The 23891-nt window shown below is 40.7% G+C and overlaps 2 protein-coding genes across 3 annotated transcripts; both read left to right on the forward strand.

Moving 5' to 3' along the window:
- Window positions 1–3436: 3436 nt before the first annotated feature.
- On the forward strand, window positions 3437–9996 carry LOC115585826 (zinc finger protein 253-like). Of its 2 annotated transcripts, XM_030424483.1 has the most exons (5): window positions 3437–3728; window positions 3880–3973; window positions 6827–6950; window positions 7081–7528; window positions 7815–9996. In XM_030424483.1, coding segments are annotated over exons 1-5 (867 nt in total). In that variant the 5' UTR covers window positions 3437–3529; the 3' UTR covers window positions 7817–9996. The 2 variants fall into 2 exon arrangements, with proteins under 2 accessions (XP_030280343.1, XP_030280342.1); XM_030424482.1 differs by having other exon boundaries at window positions 7081–9996.
- Window positions 9997–12509: 2513 nt separating this feature from the next.
- Window positions 12510–23372, forward strand: LOC115584925 (protein-serine O-palmitoleoyltransferase porcupine). Its single transcript, XM_030422870.1, has 15 exons — window positions 12510–12729; window positions 14095–14237; window positions 14354–14546; window positions 14669–14712; window positions 14830–15011; window positions 15125–15255; window positions 15368–15388; window positions 16039–16053; window positions 16166–16291; window positions 17337–17437; window positions 17569–17645; window positions 17748–17811; window positions 18022–18107; window positions 19207–19317; window positions 20700–23372. Exons 2-15 carry the CDS (start codon window positions 14102–14104, stop codon window positions 20799–20801), a joined length of 1389 nt encoding a protein of 462 aa, XP_030278730.1. The 5' UTR covers window positions 12510–12729; window positions 14095–14101; the 3' UTR covers window positions 20802–23372.
- Window positions 23373–23891: the final 519 nt, after the last annotated feature.

Raw genomic sequence — 23891 nt, forward strand, 5'->3', positions numbered from 1 at the left:
TTTTTAAATCACTACAGCACTTTAAATTGCATTTTGATTTGTTTGAAAGGTGCTATGCGAATCAACTCTGATTGATTGAAGAAGTCCTCGGCTGTTTAAAGGGGAAAATAACAAACCATTTCTAAAAAAAAAATATATATTTATAGGCCATTTTCAAAGATTTATATGTTCAGTGGGAGCAAAAGACCCGAGGCTGACAAGCTGAGGGATTCAGAAAGTACTGACAGGCAGACTAACACACTGTTCATTTAAGCATTTACACTGGATTTAATGACAATTATGAAATATAAATAACATCCTGAGCCTTTTTTATTTACTTAACAAATGCTAATGAATAAACAAAAGCAGGGATGCATGATTTATATTTAGCCAAGAAATTATCGTATCAGTATCAGTACATTTTTATTATTGGCTATTTAACGGTATCTGTGAAATTCTCGTTGATAGAGATGATAAAATGAAGCCAAATTGCTCTCAATGACTGAACAAGTAAACATTTACAGACCTCAAAATGTGGCTTTTTGCACCAGTTGATTGAAGAAGAAGAAGAAGAAGAAGAAGAAGAAGAAGAAAAATTAGAAGAAGAAGAAGAAGAAAAATTAGAAGAAGAAGAAGAAGAAGAAGAAAAATTAGAAGAAGTAGAAGAAGAAAAATTTGAAGAAAATTAGAAAAATTAGAAGAAGAAGAAAAATTAGAGGAGGAAGAAGGAGGAGGAGAAGAAGGAGAAGAAGAAGAAGAAGAAGAAGAAGCTTTCTTACTCTTCAACTACAGGTTAGAAAATTTTAATTAGGCTATTGTTTATCTTATTGCTCCCAGTCATGAGAAACAACTAATTATCAGTTACCAGTATCGACTGCTTGCTTGAATGAACCATGTCTGATTTTTTAAAAGCATGTATTATTTTGGGAGATGGCACCCTTCTCCAACCGCCATGTCTTTATCACAGCAGACGTTTTAAAAGCATAGGTGTCAATAATAACATTCATGCTGGCACCGCTCTATTCAAACAGCTAACACCTATTTCCTGGATAACCCCTGAATTAAGGGCTAATGGATGAGACAGACTGTCTATGATTTCTCTACACTTACCAGTTTTTAATGAATCATTTTTAGTCAGCTGCTGCAGTAAACACCATATAACCACTGACTCATAACATGTACGTATCAGCTTGTTTGTTTGTTCGTCGTTCCATCAATTAAGGTAGCGCATCACATTAAGATTTTACACATTACTCCATAATTAGCCTCCCCTTAGTTCTCACTAAATTACTTTGATCCTCCATTCTAAGTGATCCGGGAACTAATTGTTAGCTGTTTGCTCATTTATTTCTGGTTCATTCCCTATTAATTAGTAAAATGGCTTGCTGGAAAGTGTTACTGTGGAAGAGTGAGAAGGAGAAAGCTGCAAACGCCAGCATCAGAAGATCAATTTGTAGCAACAATAACCAAGAAAGGAAACATCCTCGATGATTAAGAAGATTATTGTGAGTGTTTTAAACTAAACCAAACTCAAGGTCAATTGAGTTTTCTTGTGATTTTCTTTCTGAGTTACGACTGGAGTAAAATTGACAGAATATAAAGACGGGGCATGAGGGAGTGAGAGCAGCAGACAGGCAGGAGGCTCCTGGCAGGTATTTGGACAGAGATGAAGCACCAACAACAGCATAATGGGCCACACAAATACACCCGAGACAGAAGAGGAAGTATTAACACATGGCATGGTAGTACAAGCTGTAGGAGTAGAGAACAGTGTTTGTAACACAGTTTGAGCTTCTGTCCTAATAACTGCCTGCTCTGTGTGGTTTGTTAATGGTCACAGGACGGACAGACAGCCGCCGCTGTGGGGGCATTAGGAAAGGAAGAGGAAAACCTTTAATGCTTCATGTTTTAAGGTGTCCTTGACTGTAATTGTGAATAAGGAAGCAGGCTTGCTTCACTGATTGTCGGAAATTATGTCAGTAAAAGCCTTTGTTGAGAAAACCAAGGACACTCCGCTTCTTGAGTGCTGACAAATGAAACAGGCAGCAATCTGGTGGTAATTTCAGAGCCCGTACACAAAAAAACACATAAACGTACTGTAATTCTATTTTAACTGAAATATTCAAAGTTCTTCCAAGAGATTTTAAATTATAGTTTGAAGTTAGAAAGTAAGGCATGATTGAAGTCCTACAAGACATTTTTCTACTAATTTGCAACATAGAAATGTCGTCTTTGTTTTATTGCCTAAAAATGGTTGCAAAGTTGTTTTTCTGTACTTATAACAATCTTTAAAGGCCACGGGAGATCTTTTCTACCAGCAGCCATCAAACTCCTTCCCTTCTGTAGGACGTACAGCTAAATTCAAAACACTGGCCACACTAATATTAATATTATGTGCATTATTGGGTTTCTTTTCAACACATGCAATACTAATTTGAATACCACAAGAAACACCACTTCTCATTATTATTAATGAAGCATTATTACTTTGATTATCAGGTGCAACGTTACTTCTTTTTTACTACCTTCAGTATCATTGTCAATTTCTAATTTAGTGGATTTTTAGTTAATTCTTGAACTGTCTTATTTTTATTGCTATTGTAATTTTTCACTGGGCCCAGTGAGTGACCCTACCTAACTGTTGTTTGTATGGTGCTGTAGTTTTTTGTAGCAGTCTCTAGCCACACAATATCCTTCGGGATTAATAAAGACTTATACGTGTGTGTGAAAGATAGGTGTAAGCACTGGGCAGCTCCTACAGTGAAGGAGAGGTATCACGGGTCCTTCCCTCCTGCTGCTGTCAGACTGTACAACCAGCACTGCTCCCAATAGACCTGAAGACCTCACTGTGCAATACAACTATACAAGACTCATTTCTGGTTTGCGCTATCTGGTAATTTTTTTTAATATCCATATAACTTTTATGTATTTGTAAATAAAAATTCACAGCCACACTGTTTATAATTACATGTTAATTTTGTACAACATCATGTTTACATGTATATACGAGTCTATTCAATGTCTTACCTTTTTAATTATATCGTTTATTTTTTACTATCGTTATTAGTTTTTTATGGTAATATTCTGTCCTTTGGCAGCTGTCGCAAACAAATTTCCCCGTTTGTGGGACAATAAAGGAATACTGATTCTGATTGTGATTCTGATGATTCTGAAGAATTTGTTCTTTTTGAGAATTTCTTGTATAGATGATCGTGCTTTTTTACTTTTATTGCCTAAAAGCTTTCTTACTGTTTATTTTCTTTTGTTTTTACATGTTCAAAGAATATAATTCAAGTCACTGCTGTCAAAATTAGTGATCCTCTCTGTTGCTGTGGTGACTGAATCTGATGGGTCACAGAATGTGTTGTAACGCCGTCCAGCAGGTGTCCTCAGTGAGCCGCGTTACGGTGGTCACTGTGCCAACGACACGAACTGTCGCAACAAACCAGGATGCGCGCGCATCTTAGCAACGGAAGTCAGAGTTTGTTGTTGCTCCTGTTAACTTCCCTATCCGAAGCTAAACACTGAAACCCACACATGTTTAAGGAAAATGTCGGTCTGTTGCGTGTCTGGCTGCGGAAATGAAAAAGTACACCTTAGCAAGCTCAAATTTTTCACAATACCATTTGGATATCGGACGTTTCAGGCCAACCGGAGAATATTATGGCTACAAGCAATCCAAAAGGTGAACGGCAGCGTCGAGGACCTCGCACGAGATGCTCGTATTTGTGGCGCTCATTTTATAGCAGGTTGGAAAACTACTGCTTTCGTTTTTCCACATGCCATAACAACACGCTGAGCTATCCATTGAGTTGGCAAGACTTGGTGGAAAGTGAGGTTTAACGTGAGCTAGTTCACTTTGAAGTTGATTAAAAACGTTTTTGTCTTTTCTGATTACAGGACAACCGTCCATGGATATCAACAGTCCCGACTTTGTGCCTTCGGTGTTCACATACCACAAACAAAGCACCGGCTACAAGAAAAGAGGGGAAGGGTAAGAAATAAACATAAATGTTTTTAGCTAGATAACTGAGTAAAGATATCATCGGCGAGTGCATACTTGATGTTGTTATTGTATGTAGCTAGCTAGTTAGCTAGTGCGCTAGCCCCCAGTTTGTGCCAAACGTTACATCGTAACACATGAGCGCCAGAAACTGGGGTAGCAACTTAGCGTACCGGCTAGCTAGCAAACCAGCTGCACCAACAAAACACTAAATAAATCATCCAGAACAGCCTTGTACATATAAGTGATCATTTTTAAAAACGTACTATTTTTACTCTTGTGTTATTACCCACCCAAGACTCACTGCTCGTCTTATTTAGTAACGTGACCACAAAACATTTGTTTTCATGCACAACTGAAGCAATTACTGCTTAGCTGTCTAGTCAACTGCCAGAAAGTTGTTATTTTAATCAATAATTCATGTCTTCAGTGATATTTTTTTTTCCCCAAGCAAAAATGACCAACATTCTCTGGTTTCAGCTTCTTGATCGTAGTGATTTGCTATCTCTCTTGAATACAAATAAGTAGGTTTAAAGGGGCACTATATGGTTTTGGGAAGCACATTTTATTTATGCGTAGATAAACAAATTGCAAGTGCTCCTTCACAAGCAACTGGACTGGTTTCAGTTTCTGGAAGACTCTTGAACAACTCTGAAACTCAGAGCTGACATTGTCTTTAATGACTCTGTAAGGACACTCCCACACTGTGTTTAAAAGCCTGCAACTCACCTCCAGGTAGTTATAACTGAAGAAGCCTTTTGGATGAGAGGTGAAACCTCTTCAAGTATCTGAAACAAGTCCGGTTGCCGAACGATACAGCTCTAAGAATTAGCATGACCTGGATGACTGAAAACCTTCATCAACATCAATGAACAAACTGACTCATGATTGAATAAACAAAAAAATCAAACTGACCTTGAAGAACAACACAATTTCATACTGTTTAACTGTACTATTTATCTAATAATATAAATATTGAATTGTTGCAGTGTAACATTTTTTTCCTCTCCAAAACTACATGGTGCTCATTTAACACATTGTAATGGGAAACACTTTTGTATATCACATTTTCCGACAGTTTGTCGGCAGGCTCAAGAAAAACATTTACAAACCAACTGATAATGACAGCCCTGTTTTTGTGGTAGTTGAAGGCACAATTTGAACTTTAAGATAGGAGGTAATTATGATAACATCAGGTGCATTTTTCATTTCCTGGCTAATATGCCCAATGAGTGATGGAATATTTAGATAATTGCCATAGAAATCAAACTCGCACAAACCACAAAGCCTGATAGCAAACCAGATATAAAGCATTTCTCCAGAGCAGAAAAAATTATCGTCCACCAACTACTCTTGCTGTCCGCTTTAAAGATATTTTCAACTGGTAAAATGCAGAGTTATAGGGGTGATTGCAAAAGAGATCATTTCTATATTTAACCCACCTATAAATTTAGTTTCCAAACAGAGACCAAACCAATAATAGTATTGTCTTAAATTTTAAGCACATAGGCTACATGTCATGCCTGATTACACTTCTTTAGCTCCAGTTGTGATCATCTGGCCACAATAAACGTAAGCTTCACAGAGACATACCTTTGCTGGCACCCCAGGTATCTAATTTGTGTGTTTGCACTTTATGATCGTTTGATCTAGTGTAAAGCAGCTCTAGTCATATGTGCTGTTCAATAAAATCAGTTTTGGCACGACACCCTAAATGCATTGTTCGCTCGGCCACTAGGGGGTTCAGTGAGCCCCGTGAACCATCGCAAACTGCCCCTGTTGCCTCAAGATAACGTGGCATAAAGTTGAAAGACTAGGATTCTCAGTCATTGTGTGTGAGGTTTCCTGCCATATAAAACAAGTTAACATTATGCACTAATATCTCTGTGAGGGACCTAGTCAGTCGGCAATGAGGACAACAGGTAGTAACTTCAAAAAAAGGGGTTTTATTTACCCAAACCATAAGGTAACAGAATTTCTCCAATGAAAATAATAAAGGACTGGGCCCATAAAAGAGGTCAAATTAACAGAACTGTACAAAAGTCAACTGAACAAACTGACAGAAGACAAACCAGACTTAAACAGACCTCTTAATGATCACAAGAGGGGTTAACTTAAACACTGAACACAAAAAACAAACGCTAACTTACAAACAAAGCCGATCAGGAAAATTAACTCATTGGAATAAACAATCTATATCTAACCAAACTAAATGAAATTACTGATCGTCTAAGAAAATTAATAAAAATAACTAAAGCATTAAATCTCCCCCCCATGGTACACCGGCCCTTGGGTTGGCCCAATTAGCAATGCCTGCTATAAAATGGCCGAGCTTGTGGGGGCGGATCCTTTCGCCTGGAGGATCCCAGCAGCATCCCCAACAGCACCGGTAACTCAAACAAAAAAAAAAAGAAATCAGAAAACAATACTGAAACAAAGACTGTATAAAAGCTAACTAAATGTGCGTGCTCAAATAGAAAACCAATGTACTGTCAAATAATAAAGTGTGTTGTATGAAACCAAAACCCTGTGTGTGATTTATTTCAATACTTAATGTTAAACTAATATAAACCAACTTAATTGAATATATAATCTGCATAAACAAAATACAGCTAACTTAGTTATAGAAACAAATAGTGTGATAGTGTAGGTGCAGGGGGTTACCACTGTGTCATGGCTGTGTGGCCACAGCTGTGGCCATCACAATCTCTAACACATCGAGTTGTTAATGCTCTATTTATGCTTTATTGTGCCTTATTGAACCTTTCCTATGCTGCTTCGACAAAGAGATATATGTGACATATTCAGTGTGTATTTACATCGGTTCCTTTGATTTTTTCGTAGGATTTGTGGTCGAAGTAAAAAGCGGCGCCGTAAAGCCAGCGAGGAAGCAGAAGAACAGACAACTCCACCCAGAGCTGATTCTCCTGATGACATCCATATGCCACTATCTCCATCAGTGATAGAGGTAGCATCCAGAACATGGAATTTATGCATTTATTTTTTGCTTATAGAAAACATTAAATCAATTGATTTTATTTTTGTGTGTGTTAAGAAGGCGTAAAAGTTTACTTTGGGGATATTTTCTGTGTGTGCAGGAAAAAGAAACAAAGACTGAAGATGACGAAACTGAAAACAAAACAGTCACATCAGAAACAACATCGAGTCCAAACAAGGCATCACCATCATTGAGATTACCAGCAGGACTCCCAGATATAAACAAAATGATTCCCACTCTGCTTCTGAAATCTGTATTTAAACCAGCAGGTGGGTATCAGTGTGAGCTGTGCGACCAGAGCTTCACCACTCCATCGCAGCTTGTCAGACACAAACAGCTGCATGAAGAACCACAGTCCTTTATCTGTGAACATTGTGGAAAGCTTTTCACAAAACATACAGATTTCACTGAGCACCAGTGTAGCCACGAGTATTCCTTTGCGTGCAACATGTGTGATCGATCTTTCAATACAAGTCAAAACCTCAAGAGACATAAACTGCTGCATGTCAAAGATGGCAGGAAGTGCCAAAAGTGTGGTGTGCTCTTCTGTCAACGCCATAACCACATTTTGTATGTGCCACAGACTGAGTCTGAACAGGATTCTTACATCGTTGAGGAATCCTGCAAAGATTTAGACGGTGATGGGATGGCCGAAAACACTCAGTGGGTGAAGCCAGAGCCCGATCAGACTGCTGACCTGGATGGTGGTGCCCAATGCACCATGACTATAACACATTTGCCGACGACTACCATACAGACTCCTTGGTCTGCACCACAAACCCGCGCCCCTTTACCCAAGACCCATAATGCCCTACCCCCAGCCTCACACACAAGGATCTTAACAGAAATCCCTGTACCGGTATTTAAAAAACCTTTCTCTGTGCCACGTCCAGCCCCGCCAGTGCCCAGGCGCTCGAGGACCAACTACCCTGCAAACTTTGTTCAGCCCCATCTCCCACATCTCCCAGAGCTCACGTCTTCATTAAAGATGTTTTCACCACAGTTCCTCACCTCAGCATTTCTCGAGGTTAAAAGAAACTATGAATATATTTTAAGCAAACCAAGAGCTGTTAAGATTGAGGATGTTGTAAAGGAGGAGCCATGCGAGCTGCCACTGATTCCCCCGAGTCAGGCAACAGTTGCACAGCACATCAAAGGGGAAAGAGCTGCTTATGACCTGGAGATCATGCTCTGATCTGAACAGTTGGTGAATATGCATGACTTAAAAAAAAAAAACAGTGAATGAGTCCTTTATATTTGTCACTACGATTTAACTGTCCCCTCAGCTATTATGTTTCACATGTCACTACTGCTTATACTGAGATTTGGGATTTGAAGCTAAAAGGACATTTCTGCAGACACATAAGAGTGTTTGAAAGATACTAAAGCTAAAATTTTAGCTAATTTGGGCTCATTCTACTGTCAGTATGCAACACTCTTGCCACCTGTATGGCAGATGTCACATTTTGTTTAATCTTCCCATGTTTTATGTGAATACACTGTGAATGTATTGCTGCCGACTTCTTTAAAAGAACAGTTTTTAAGATATGGTCAGAATTTTAGTGTTAAACAAACAAAATTATCAACAGAATCTGGTGAAACAACAGTGTTGACGTTTTGTCAAAGACGTCTATGTACTGTGTTCTAGAGATGTCTACTGAAGTTAGCATCGTACCTAAGCCTCCAGTAAGAGTGCCAGGCTTTGAAGTCAACTTTTGTAGTAGCCAAACCATGCAATTACAACATTACTGCTTCACTGTGGCAGAAAAAGACTTGCATTGTGAAAGAGTGTCACTTCTCCCATGGAATGACTCCTCAAAATTTGAGCCACTAGGTCCGATATCATTTGAAAAGTCTAAAAAACAGCAGTCAGATGAAATCATTCAACCTCTTTTCAAGTTATCTGGCTCTGTAGACGAAAGTCTCTAGTGCATACGCTACTTGAGACGCACAATGCAGGCATCTTTCACAGGAATGAATGGAGGTCCGCCACTGAAGCTGTGTTGGGATTTTAATATGTTATGTCCATGATTGTACCAGCAAGAGGCAATATTCTGGAAAGGAAAACATGTTACACTTATTTTCCTTGCTAAACAGAAAAAATGCAACCGTTCACCCTCCAAATTCAGTTTCTGTCTTTTGCTGAACTAAAACAAGCTGAATTGCATTGTTAACTCATCTTAAAACACGGTTCATTCAAACTCCACAGAAACTAGATACCAACACAGTCTTGATTTGTCTTTCCACATTCACCTCTGATTTGGTCAAAATTAATCCTCAATTCACAGGAAAATGTGAAAATATTCTGTCTCTACACTCAGTTTTCACCTGCTGCTGCTACTAAGTTCTCTCTCTGTGGACATATTTTAAAGATTTAACCTGTAACAGTTTAACTTAATGTAGTTCTGCTCTTATGAGTATATCTAACTTGCCTGAATTGAATTTAGACTGCAGGCTTAATTATGTTCTCGGCCATTTGTGGGGTAAAAATCAGTTTAGTCTGTCAGCAAAGTAAAGCACATTGCTATGAATGATGTCATGACCGTATATTGTACAGCATCATGTCTGTTTTCTATCTACCTCGGGAACCACATATGCTTTTTTCTTTGTTTTACATTATAAAAGTTGTGTTTTCCTCCCATGTATACTAACACTGTGGTAATTCCAGTATTTGTGATAGGTACATATGAGATTTTTTTGTTTACTTGTTTGTACTTTAATGTGCAAGAGGAAGAAATCAGAGTGATGTACTGAGTGGGAAAACTTCCTTTTTTAAGAGACTTGTTTTTCCCCATAACATCAGGAATCTAACCTGCTATAACCTGCAGTACATTAACACGACATAATTAGATTAAACACTTGCTCACTTTGAAGCTTCAAGTGCAAAAATCTTTGTTAATGTATCAGCTCGCTGGTAATCCTGTCTTTGTGTATTTCTTTAAATCAACTTTATGTCCGTTTTGGTCACTACAGTCAGTTGATGACGATTTCACACCAATAAATTTTAAAAAATGTTTTCTTTGTCTCATGTCTACGCTATCTTTATAGCATTTAGATCTGAAAACACCTGACATTAAAGCTTTTAATTCAAACCACACAAAATCACAGATGATAAGCGTTGCCATGGCGAGTTAAAGAAACGCAAAAACGACCTATTACTCATCAGTCATTGCATGTGCAGGTGTAACACAGTTCATTCAAACTTCACTCTGTCTATATCAGATTTTCATTCGTACACAGTAACAAGAAAGATGAAAGAAACGATCTGTACAATTGCACATACCAAAACATACAGTAACAAAATGAAAACGCCGTTTGCTGGCCTCCTTTTTTGACTTGAGTTATTTTGCTTCTTCGGCCAAAAGGTTCTGGATTTACGGGCCCAAAAAGATTTGTCAGATTTGTCCTGACGTTGGCACTAGAGCGATTGATAAATTGACCCAAAACTGTCTGCCTGCCTGTCTTGGACCGACCTCTTATCGGTGTGTCACATTGCATTAAAAAGGCCAGCTTGTTCTGCGAGCTGCGATACAATCCTGTTGCAGGAAAAAAGGCCACAGCACAATAACAGCGAGGTGCCTTCATGCCTTCATTTGTCGGACCTCTTTGTCACTACATTTGATTGTTGTAAATAAAGGGTGCTTTTACCTCGTCTACTACACCATTGTTAAGAATTAAAATAAAATGAGGATGTTGCCTATCGTACAGACCTACATATAATCAAAGTTAGATCAAGATTTATATGGATTTAATGATTATTTAAGGGTGAAGATGATTAATATTTTCTTACTGCTTTTATTATCCTAGTAAGACACCCTTTAAACTGTCACCATGAAGCTAAATTAGATAATTTATTAATGCTTAATTGGATAAATACAAACGTTTCATAAGTGCAACTTTTGGGTTGCCAGGTTGTGATAAATTCCTCTAGTAGATGTTTAAATGCCGTCAGCAAACCAAAATAATTACTTCGAAGTTCAGACTTGATGGTTAACAGAAGGTTTGACCCTTTTTATTTAGCACCTTTGATGCTGTACACACAGGGTGGAAGTCATGACCCTTTATCAGTGACTTTTTAACATGTCTGACTTCAAAACTGGTTAATTATTAAGACGGAAAACCCATTAACCTTTGTCTAAAAAAGGAGGAGAAACAACAGCCAAAGGGAACCCAAGGTTGCCAGGTTGTGAAGGTCAATGGATAATTAATTTATAAAGCATTAGTACATGTTTTAAGCATCAAAGTTCAACAAAAAATGAAAGTTAAGTCATTACCTACTCATCGCTATGGTGATGGAGAGTCAGGTTTTGTAGTCATTCACAGCAAAACAGCATTGCAGAATTGAATTAAGTAGATGGGGACTTGTTCTTTATTTCTGAGTTTGTATCCTCTCCAAAAGCTCCAAATCATAATAACAGTACAACTTATTGCTAGAATTATATAAAAATACAGTTTAGCTGTTTAACAAGCTCACTAAACAGAACTGTGGTTAAAACATATTAACAAAATCATAACTTAAATATTTTGTAAAATTTTACTTTTTAATTTTGTTTTTTTACTTTTATTTTTCAAATCTTTTTGGCTGTTTGTTGATTACATTTTTGCAAAGGTGTTGATTTCCTTTTTTTCTTTTAAGTTCCAACCTCAGCTCATGTAATATGTCTGTAATATAGACAGTGTATTACAGACAGACAACTAAAACATTGTACAGTACTTACAGCATAAAATCATGCAGCCCATGTTATCAGGCTTTCATTCTTAGGTCCTGGATGAGTTTTTGAAATTAAAAAATGCATATAGTTTCACCAGACGGGGCAGTTCACCTTTATTTTAGCCCATAAGCCAAATACATACCATATGCATTGTGTCCTATGGGAGGCTTTGCCTCATAATAAAAATAAACCCTTATGCAACTCATAAAAGAAACACATTTATTCCAAATTAACTTTCCATGTCAATAAATGCCAGAAAAAGACTGTATATTAAGTATAAGGAAAATAAAATGTTTTCTTTTTTTTTTTTTTTCATTTAAAACGAAAACAGTGACATCATGTAATCAAACTGGTATTTAAAGGGTTAAAATCCTGAAAATTAATTAATATTTGGTATTTTATTATCAGGACTGTTGACTGAAAGTTGAAAATAATAATATATAGGTTTTGTAAGGTGGTTTTTCGACATGCTACCTTTTTTTTTTTTTTAACTAAATGTGGTTTGAGTAAATCTTTTTTATTATTTTTTATCAATCGCATGAGGGATAAATATCACTTAGAATCTATATGGTTTTGAATCCTTTCTAAAGAAGAACTAGGTTGATATCTGCATTGGTTGTATTTGTCATATCCACAGTTCATTCTTTCAAACCCTCTTGCAGCCCAGATGAGAGTCCAGTCTGACTCCATCTGCACGCTGTACGCACCCCATTGGTCAGAAGCTACCGGGTAATGGTGGGAGAGGGTTCCGATTGGACGCATCGGCTGTCACTCACAGCGAACGACGGCTGCGATTGGCCGACGTGCCCGAACCTGAACCAGCAGATTGGCTGATACTTGTCCGCCTCGCTGCCGAGATGACAGGCGAGTGGTGCTGATGCTGTGACAATGGGAGTCATCCAGACAAGCAGCATCTGGACCGAGTGTGCTTAAAAAACACAGCGGCGGCACAACGAGTCCACTGACCGCGTCCGGACGGGAAGGCAGCCGGGTGAGAAAACACCGGGGAAGGAAGCTCCAGCTGCGGCTCTGAGAGGGTGAGTTAACCCCTGGAAACAAACTGACATGCCCGGGGCGTCCGGTTGGTTGCTTCCTGCGTGGGGGGCAGGGGAGGGGGGCAGCACTCAAGTACGATACGTCGGTAGACAAACTGTAAATCCCACTGGCGAGGTGAAGCAAGGTTAGCGACCTTTTAGCTGCTTCCCCCCGCATTCATAAATCCAAGATGTCTCGCTCCCTGAACACACTGTGCTGCTGCTGGAAGGAAGGCAGCTGTGAGTCAACTCATCCCCCCCTTTGGTCGACTGCATTGCGGAGGGAGCATGCCGTGCAGGAGAGCTAGTGTCTTATTATTCCTCTTACTGCCTTTAAATAAGAAGTCAAGCCTCCAACGCTGAAGGCTGTTTTACTGTGACAGGTCCTCTCTCACATCCTCAGGTTTCACTCTGACACATCAGCAGCATGCCTACAGATCCAGTTGGAAGCATTTGTCACAGAATGAAATTCTCACTTGGATATTAAATGTTATTATCAAGATATTTGATTTTGACCACTGAAACTCTTAAGGGCTATTGCATGGATTTGCACAGATGTGTAGTGAGCCTGCAGTGCATGCTGGGATTTGAAGTCTGAGGTGCCATGTGTGCTAAAAGGATAAGTTCACCCAAAAAAAATGAAAATTCAGTAATCATCCATTCACTTCCATGCAGATGGAAAGTTGGGTGTTGTTGTCCACAAAGCATTTCTGGACGCGGGGACCTGTTTTAAAATGTTTAAAAACATCCCGAAAAATGGCGCCATTCAGCTCGTCCACCGTAATTCTCCGAAAGCCTGAAGATCCCAAATTGCCAAATTTAAGATGAAATCTTCATCGTAGCAGCTAAGCTAGAAGAATCAGCATGCCCAGTGTTTTTTCAAATCAATTTGGAATCTCAGGGCTTCTAGAGACTTGTGGATTAAGCCGGACGAGCTGTATGGAGAATGACGATATGTCAGAAAACGTCTATGTATTGTGTTGAAGTTAGCATGCTAACTAGCTAGCTCCAAGCCCAGAAAACCGTATTCTCCGAGCGATCCAAAGCTCCTGTGTCAGTGGCGTAAACACCAACACGCCCTTGGTACAGTCACGGATGTATAAACAGAATACATTAAAAATAAGTTAGCACTTTGTGGCATCATACATATTTAATATATATATTTGCACCTTTAAAAACAACTCTCCAGCAGCCTCTGGGTGAGCAGATGATGTCTGAATTGCAATTTTTCTTTGAACTGTTCCTTTAGGTGCAGCAGTTCACGCACAGTATGTTGTTTCTGCAGCCATAGACATTCAGATATATCCTGAAAGATTCCATTTTGTGCTGCTGTTGTAAAATCGCCCGGCTCTCCCCTCTGTTTCTAAGTGCGGTGATGGGAGCGTTCAGCCGGCAGAAGTTTTTCCAGGAGCTCGCTCATGGCTGCCTGCTGCCTACAGCTCAGCAGGGCCTCGAGCAGGTATGGCAGCTGCTGGTTATCTGCCTGCTGTGTCGGCTTCTCTGGATGTTGGGTGAGAGTCCAGTTGTTTTTGTGCCCGCTCAGTGTTATCTGCCCTTCACATAGCCTGCGTCATCATAATCTCCTGTACTATCTGTTATCTGCCTTTTTCTTTTCTCACAACGTCAGGCCTCCCCTCGTTCGTGAAACACCTGGGAACGGTGGCGGGAGGTTTCTACACCCTCTACCTGTTCTTTGAGCTCCATATGATCTGGGTGGTCCTCCTCAGCCTTCTCTGCTACCTCTTCCTCTTCCTGTGCCGCCACTCCACCATCCGGGGCACCTTCCTCTCCATCACTGTGCTCATCTACCTGCTGCTGGGGTGAGAGAGAGAGTCTGATGTGAAGTTTGATGTGAACACTTCTCAACGTCGGTCGGACGACTGATGAGTTTTGTGGTGAGAAAAACATCCAGACTGAAACTGTTCTTATCCGATTTTCTCAGAGAGCTGCACATGATGGACACCACAAACTGGCACAAGATGAGAGGTGAGCCAGGCAGCAACATTTGACACATCACTGCAGAAGTAAAAGCATTAAAATGTGACTGATGATGCTCTTATGTTGGAATGGAGTGACTGTTCACGTGCTGCTTCTGTCGTCCAGGTTCACAGATGGTGGTCGCCATGAAAGCCATCTCTCTGGCCTTCGACCTGGACAGAGGCGTCGTGGCCAGCGTCCCCTCGCCCATCGAGTTCATGGGCTACATTTACTTCGTTGGCACGGTTATCTTTGGTCCCTGGATCAGCTTCAACAGCTACAAAGAAGCTTTAGAGGGCCGTAAGCTGGTAAGCGTGATACGGTATCTCTTAAGAATTGAAGATGGTGGGGGTGAGGATTATTTAAAAAGATTTATCCGCTAACTGTTGAAATCTTTGGCTCTTTTCTTCTCTCTACTCAGAGCTTTTCCTGGCTTTTAAAAGTGTCTGTTAGCTGGGTGAAGAGCCAGGTCTGCCTCGTTATATCCAACTGTGTGGCGCCCTACCTATTCCCTTACTTCATACCGGTCTACGGAGACAAGCTGCTACGAAGGTGAGCAGAATACAGAGGTGCTTGTAAACAAAATCAAACTCCCCGTTTGTCCGCAGCCTGGGACCGCTCACGGCTTAATTTCTCTTCTTCTACTCTCTGCTTTTGTTTACAGCAAAAAGAGGAGGAAGATCAGGTAATAAACTTTCCAGCTCACGTCGTGGGCACCCCCTCTGTTTTTTGTTTTGGTCTTTAAAAGGGGCTCTGTGTAACGATTAGGATTAGTTTACATGTATGATAAGCTCTTTTATTTGGGCACATGTTAGCAGATTGTAACGTGGTGTCAAAAATGACACCTTCCCCGTCTCTCTCGGCCGCCTACACAAGCCTGTGGAGGATTTGTTTAAGTTGTGTGATGCGGCTGGACTGTGGATTTCTTTGCAGAGGATTTTTTTCACAGCAGTCCAAAGAACGTGACTTTCTGCACGTCCTCTAATGCCTCATCTTTGTGCCCCCCTCTGCTCCACTAACACAGAGCAGCACCAGCTCACGTTAGTGTAGAAATGACTTCCAGCACGACACACAAGTTCCACAGAGCCCCTTTGATAGATTTCATGTTTACCGCTCATCCAACACCTTTACCTCCAAGCATGTTTCCACCTTATTCCCCCTCTTCATGCAGCCACATGTGTGCCGGGGACACCCGTCTCACCCTCTCATTTACCGTCGTCATCTTGTGGCGAGGTGTAGTTCATCACACGGCAAGTCAGTAAAACATTAATGTGTATTTAATAGCTCAGTAACATTAACCGCCTCACCTTCTCTCTCTGTTCTTTTGCTTCTCAGAGGTACACCGGCGAAGTATGTCTTTTAAATTTTGCATAATGATTAATTGATTCAGCGCGGTCTAAACTGATATTTGAGTGTAACGTCCGTCTTTTTCTTCTCCTTTATTTCGATGTCGTTGCATTAGGTGGTTGCTGGCATATGAGAACACAATGTCTTTCCACTTCAGCAATTACTTTGTTGGTTATTTGAGCGAGACCACTGCGACTCTGGCTGGAGCGGGCTTCACCGAGGAGAAAGACAACCTCAAATGGTCAGAATTGCATCCGTAGCATTAATATGTAGTATGCATCTTTGTATTCACATTTTTAAAGGATAAGTTCACCTAAAAATGAAAATTCAGTCATTAGCTACTCGCTCGTATGCAGATGGAAAGTTGGTGAAGTTTCGTAGTCCACAAACATTTCTGGAGCCTCACAGCAAAACAATTTTACAGCATTCTCCTAAACAAGTGAAGCAGATGGGGACTTGTTTTAAAGGTGCAATACGTGGGAATTGGCCACCTCTTATTTATACTCCCAAAACATCATTATGCAATGAGAGCAGCACCAGAGTGCTAACTTCTGATGAATGTTTTTTTAGTTGAAACATCCATTACTGAGCTTATGTTAGCTTGTTAGCTCAGTTAGCTGTGCAGCTAGCTGGACTACCAGGGTGGTGTTTACACTACTGGCAGTAGAAGTACACAGGAGCTTTGCATTTCTGTGAGAAAGCGGTTTTTGGTGGTTCTGGTTAGCAGGCTAACATCAGTAGATACCGCTTTAACACAATACGTCAGAACTGTTATTTCTTCGCATTGTGTTGATCATCATGTTTTGAACTGAAATTCTTACAAATTGTACTTCTAAAAAAGTGAAAAAACAACCGAAAAAGACTTTAAAATGGCTCCATACAGCTGGTCAAAGTTGAGCTCATGCACCCACTTCTAACAGGATGTGCACTTGCACAAAATGCAACGCTTTTAGCTCGGCAGCTACAGTGAAGATTTCAGCTTTAACGGGGGTGTAAATGACATATTTTCAGGTCCAGCTGAAAATACGTCATGATCTATGGGCTTCCAGAGACTGGGATAGCTCTGGACAAGCTGTGCGGAGCCATCTTACGTGTTGTTTAAAAACAAGTCTTCAGCTATTTCATCTAATTAGGAGAATGCTACAACATTGTTTTTGCTGTGGAGCTCCAGAAATGTTTTATGGACTACGGAGCCCCACCCAACTTTCCATCGGCATGGGGTGGGTAGATAATGACTGCATTTAAAATCTTTTCGTGAACTTCTCCTTTAATCTGTTGTTTTGTAGGGATATGGCTGTATCCAAGCCGCTGAATATAGAGTTCCCCCGGTCGATGGTGGAGGTGGTAACGTCATGGAACCTGCCGATGTCTCGCTTCCTGAACACCTGTGAGTGACAATGTTTACAGCGATTGCTCGACGGCGGCAGCTGTTCCTGTTTTTCGTTGTCATTATGAACGGCATGATAATGACTCATTCAAACAGAAGCTCTCATGCAAGCTGATGCTCTCATCTCGCAGATGTTTTTAAGAGCGCTCTCAAATTCGGGACGTTCTCTGCCATCATGGTGACGTACACGGCCAGCGCCCTCCTGCATGTGAGTACCATGTGGACGTCCGAAACATGAGCCACGATGCCTCATACCGTGTGTCTGTTTGAACAAGTGGATTGTTTTGATTCTAACTCCTGTGTCTGGTAGGGTTTGAGTTTTCATCTGGGTGCAGTGCTCATATCTCTCGGGTTCATTACGTACATTGAGCACGGTGAGTCAGCCTAATGTTTGTCTCTTTTCCACATTAGAACCTTCCCATTTAGAGAAGGTGCTCAGCTCTGCAGTAATGGTTGATTGCACCCCGCTATAACACTCTGCTTCTGTTCACTGCAGTGCCCGTAATTTACCTCTTATGGCCGGGAAAGGAAGTCTTCCTCTGGCTTCATTTTTTTTAATGCTTTGGTCTTGTTTTGTGTTTCAGTGTTGCGGAAGAGGCTCGCAGCCATTTTCAATGCCTGTGTACTGTCAAAGAAATGTCAGCCAAACTGCACTCACAGGAACAAAAAGGTAATATGCACCGTTCTCTTCCTACTCTTTGTTTCATTTGAGATCAGCAGTGGGCTCCACAGCTTTGATTATTAAAGAAAGAGTTAGAAACATTTTTAAAAAAAATAGGTTTTTTAATTGCTTTTTTGCCGAGAGTTGGATGAGAAGATCAATACAACTCACACGTGTCGAAATATGTGCGCTAAGTACGCCGCTGGAGCTCAGCATGAAGAGTTTGTTTTTATATTTTGATTCCTCTTAGTTGTAGTCATTTAACAACATTTTTTTTTTTATGCATGATCTACTAATGCATCATGCTGCACAAACAGACGCCTCCATTCGCACCACGGGCCCGTGGTGTTTTGTTATGTGCATATTCTGGTTTTCTTCCAACTATTTTATTTGTGCAAATGGCCGTTGCGCTGGCATTGCTGGCACTTCCTCTCAGAGCAGGAGGTGCTCAAAGGGTGCCTACCTAGTGGCTCTTCTGGCCTAGTTAGCATTCAGAGAAGATGCACTCTCTATTTTTATGCTGCATATATTTAAAAAATATTAAAACTAAACTCCTCGTATTCTTTCTCACTTATTTAGCCTATGATGAGAGGATAACAAACATCTGTGCAAAGAGACTATTAGAAAACACAATAAGTTATCTAATCATGAAAAAAAAAGATATACGTCATGTGTTACTGAAATAGTGTGGACGTCAGGTTTTAACGCCAGAAAAAAGAAAAAAACACATCAGAGGCACTTAAAGTACAGCAGCCCCCATGGTGCTGTCAGTTGATGTATTTTGGGAGGTTACTGGCACGGCGCCCAGCAAAAAATCCCTTATGTTATATTGGTTACACACATCAAGAGCAGCGGGGAGTGGGAATAATGATTTATGCCAAGAAGAAGCAGCCTGCATGGACTGCAACATGGGGCCGATCGTTCCATTAAGGCGTTTTAGGCAGAAATACGTTAAAGCCCCGTTTCAAATTCTAAAAGTATTTCTCCATAACGCTGACAATTCAGTAGTAGTACTCAGCTAATCTGCTTAATCAACACATATGCCATTAGAAAGACGTCTGAGATGTTGAGTCATTGTCTTCATGATGCCTTGCCTCTCGCTCTGCAGGGACTATGGGTGTATGTGATTAACATAGCGTTCAGCGCATTGGCAATACTCCACCTGACGTACCTGGGCTCTGTGTTCAATTCCAGTGTGGACTACATGGAGGAGGATGAGGTAAGGTCTACAGTTACATTTATCCAAGTCAAGTCAGTTTTACTTACATAGCCTAATGTCACAAATCATAGAGTGCTTTGATAGACAATGCAAACACAGGAAACTCAGGAAGACAATATTACAAAATAAACACCAAACACTGAGGAAGCTAAAAAAGAAAGGAAGGGTCACTACGTCACCTGGTGTTTCTTTGGAGCCAGGCTGTGGTGACAGCTGTATTAAAGTCTGAGGGAGATGCATGGAGAGACACACCAAAACCCAACATATCTACGTCGAATGACTTCTGATGGAGAAATGGTTCCAGCAAAATGCAAGAACACACTTCAGAGAGTCGGTTAATGATTTGTTTTTTCATCCACATTATTTCGTCTGGGAAAAGGCTCCTGTTCTCATGCAGTCTCACCAGTGATAAACGGTGGGACCGGCCCAGTTTGATCACAATATTATAAGCCCTGTCAATCATTATGGGAAAAAAATACAGTCGTTAACCTGCTCTCTGAAGCGTGTACTTTCATTTCCGGGAGGCATTTCTTCATCAGAAGTCATACGACGTAGATATGTTGGGTTTAAGTGCGTTGCATCTCCCCTAGACTTCAATACAGCTGACACCGCAATCTGACACCAAAGTTTCACTGATGTAAAGACCTTTCCTCCTTTTTTCAGGTTCTTTGCCAGACACAAGGAAGCCTAGACTAAGAACTTAAAACAAGTAATGCCAAACACAAAATGTCAGTATGAATTAATAAAAATAAAAGAAATGAGAGCGATAAAACAGGAAAAATCACATTAAAGCAATGGAAGAGCTTAATAAAAAGATGAGGAGCAATAAAAGACGATAAGAAGACGATGATACGCGGATTAAGAAGCTGGGTTTTAGGAAGTGATTTGAAAAAAAGTAACTGCTATTAAAGGTGCTATGTTTAGTAAAGTAATTATTATATTACGAATCACAAATTTGTCTCAAGTGGATTTACAGTCGTTACAGCATACACCTCAAAAAAACCCTATTATGGAAACAAATGAGAGGAAGAGCAGAGGAGGGATCTCTCTTTCAAGAGGGAGAGGCATGCGATATGTCATGTGTACAGAACAGACCGGTTTAAATGACACCATGTACACGTCGGGCACACTGTGTGACATATGTGCATGTGAATTGCTATGTAGGAATGTAACCTAAGCTACGGTATTTATAGCTCAAAGGAGCGAAGTGCACTGTCATGTGAAAGGTTTTAGATTGTTCTTGTCTGATCAGAGAGAACAAATGAATGATTGATCCTGTTTTTTTTGTGAAAGTGTCGCCTATAAAAGGTAATAAATAAGGAAAAGGTTTGTGCGTATGCATTGTCCTGTCGAGCTCACATAGCATGTGCTGCCCCCCACAGGACGATATAACCCACCATACCATCCAGAAGTGGTCGGAGCTGAGCTGGACGAGCCACTGGGTCACATTTGGATGCTGGATATTGTACCGTCTCCTTCTCTAATAACAAGAGACGGAGGAGCGGAGAAGGTACAGGAAGCAATAATGAGATTTGTAAGGCCCGGTTCTCCACCTCTGCACTGTGACTTTGTTCCGCTTCAAGCCGAAGAGAACTGAATCATCCTGTGTAACGACAGCGAACCGACACACGGTGTTCGGGGTTTGCGCCGCATGTTGGCCGGGTAATCTATCATTCTAACCTGCTGCGGACTAGTTTTGATATCCATGAAATGATAAGCCCTCTCCCCCCCCCCCCCTCCTCCTCCTCCTCCTCCCTCCTCCTCCTCCGTATCGCATCCTTTTTATCTGAGCCGCAGTTGTCAAGCCCCCATGTTGTGACAGCAGTTGCCGATGTCTCACTGTGAGTCACAATCAATACCAATCAGCATGGCGGAGATCGGCTGCTCCTTTCTGTGGACACATGATAGAGCCCATTATCTAGGTTTCAGCATCGACTGCGACAGATGTCCTCCAGATGTGGTTCCCTCCCCCCCCCCCCCTCGCCTCAAGTGTTTTAACAATCGTATTTTTAGGTTATAAAGGATAAGGCTGGTGATATTTTCTGCTTCTCTTATCTTCAAACAAATACCCAAAAGACCAAAAGCAACAATGTCATCGTCAGTTCCTGAACACCCTCCCTGTGGCTCTCAGACGAACCTGTGATATATACGCCGCATACATTTTTTAAAAGGCTGAATCATTTTGTAAAAAAGCCACTGAGCGCTGTAGATTTGCAGACTTCTGCTGGGGGACTGTTTTCAGCAGCGGATTAACACACATTTCACGCTCTAGTGAGTGTGTACAGCAGCAGTAAGGTATATGTGGGATGGACTCAAAATAAACTGCAGCGCCCACGTTCATTGTAATGAAGGAGAATGTCAGCCGGGCGCAACAGTTTGGCTCATTGATACATTTCAGATAAAAATGGAACTCTGTGACACAGAAGGAAGAATAAGATGGAGGCAGAGACAAGAGTTTTTAGTTTCAAGGTTTTCACAGAATAATCAACCAATCAACATTAATGTAGAATAACTGTTAGCACAATAGTAATAAGTGACATCATCAGATTGTGGACATAACTGTAGTTGTTGTTGAAACTATATTTGTTTGAATGTCCATTTTCTAAATAATGTTAAATAAGCAGAGCGTAAAGAAGACTTATTCTGCTCATTTTAAGGTTCATAATGTTAGTTTGCGTTACGACTACAATAGCTTTACCTGCTTTAATACTGAAAAAAACACATCGGTTTTCTCCTTCTGTCCGGTGCTGCAGCTCGGTTTTAGCTCCTGTCTCTTTAAGGCGTCCCCTCTGCTCTGATTGGTCGCCTCTCACATGTCTGACCCAGCAACAGCAACAGAGCAGCCGGGCTAAATCGATTTTTACGTGCCAAACTAGCCCCTAGGCAGAAAAAATGCAAATGTGTGACGTGGTGACGCAGTTTGATGTCACAAAGTCACTGAATTAAAGGCGGGACTTCTGACGAGGCGTTCAGGAGCAGTGCTTTCTGTGGGAGAGAGGAGTTTTTTGACCTTTTAAGACCTTTTACATGCACAAAAAAACGATTTTAAAACACTGAAGGAAAGGAAAAAGGACAAAAAGCATAATCAGTCTCCTTTAAGGTATTTCAAGAAGGAAAAACTCCCACTATATTGTTACTGCTGTCAAACAGTATCACTATAGTATCGAGGCCCTGCTGTTCTATTTGAGACAACAATTCATAAGTGAGGGACAAATTCATCTACTTCGCCACTCGAAGTTGTTTATTGATGGTTTTTGGTCATTTCATGGGATGGCATTTTTGGGGGCAGTAAGATAAAAGTATAAATATCACCAGACTTTTTCTTTTAACCGAGCTTTTTCTCTCAAGCATGTGTACGACAGCAAAAGAGTTTACTTTTGAATGAAAAGAGCACAGGCACCGATTATAATGTCGCCAAATAATAATTTCTCCTTTTAGCGAACTGTTAGAAAATTAATTAGTGAGTCTTTTCATTTTTTTGTGGTGAACTTTCCCGATTGTGTTTGTACTTTTTATTTCATTCCCTGTAAATTGAATGATTTGCCTTTTTTTTTGTTTTCCATAGAGATGATCTCGTTAGTATTTGTAAACATTTGACACAGAGTTTAGAATCAGGGTATTCCACAGATGTTACTGTAGAGGAAACGTGTTCAAAATTTTCATATTAGATGAAGTGATACAGAACATTATATTAAAATATTTATCCTTCCGTACAGATTTTTATCACACTGCTGCTTTTACTGATGCATCCACTGTGTGTATTTGATGACTACCTGATGAGAGAATCAAAGCGAGCGACCTGGAATCAGACCGCGTTCACATTCTCGTGTCTGGGTTTTTTGCCTCTCGAACTAAGATGTAGTGTTTTTAGATTAGAGCCATGCCTGAGAAACAAGCGCTCAGTCTCTGCAGACCTTGTACCGCTCGACCCCACGAGTGCAGTATTTTAATAAACATTATTCTGATATTTACTTCAAGCCAACTTTTTCTCCCTGTAAATGTGAAGGCACTGATACACCTGTGATATTTTTATAAAAAATTTTACATGAAACCTGGATCGCTGTCTTTGTTTAATTCGGTGGACAACAGATGTGAAGTGTGTGAACAGAAGTCAGACGCACACGGACTGCCGTAAGAAATTGTTGTTTATTTGAGTGATTATTTACAAGAACAGTGTATGGACTGTTAGACAGTCTATCGTGGGATGAGGGGGAGTTCTGGGGGAAGGGTTTGGAAAAGGGGTTGACAAACAATTTTTCTTTTGAGCTCAAAGCGATGGTCCGGTTTTAACCTTGAGTCTGTTTCTGAGCATCCGATAAGCCAGAGTGGACAGTGATGAGGAAAGGGAAGCAGAAAGAGGTTGGAAGGAACAGAGGTGGAACAACAGATGGTGATGGATGGAGATCAGGTTCACTTTCTGCCTCTGTGAGAGGTGAGCAGATGCTGTATTGGAACTGGCTGCAACCACGGCCCGGTCTGCGGGCTCAGGGGGGGAGGAAGTGTGGTGCGCTCAGCCCTGTTTGCCCCGGGGGCCGCCATGTTTACGACGACAGGACCCCAGCAGTGTCTCCAAT

The sequence above is a fragment of the Sparus aurata genome, chromosome 7 (genome assembly GCF_900880675.1).
Source record: "Sparus aurata chromosome 7, fSpaAur1.1, whole genome shotgun sequence".
NCBI classification, from domain to species: domain Eukaryota; kingdom Metazoa; phylum Chordata; class Actinopteri; order Spariformes; family Sparidae; genus Sparus; species Sparus aurata.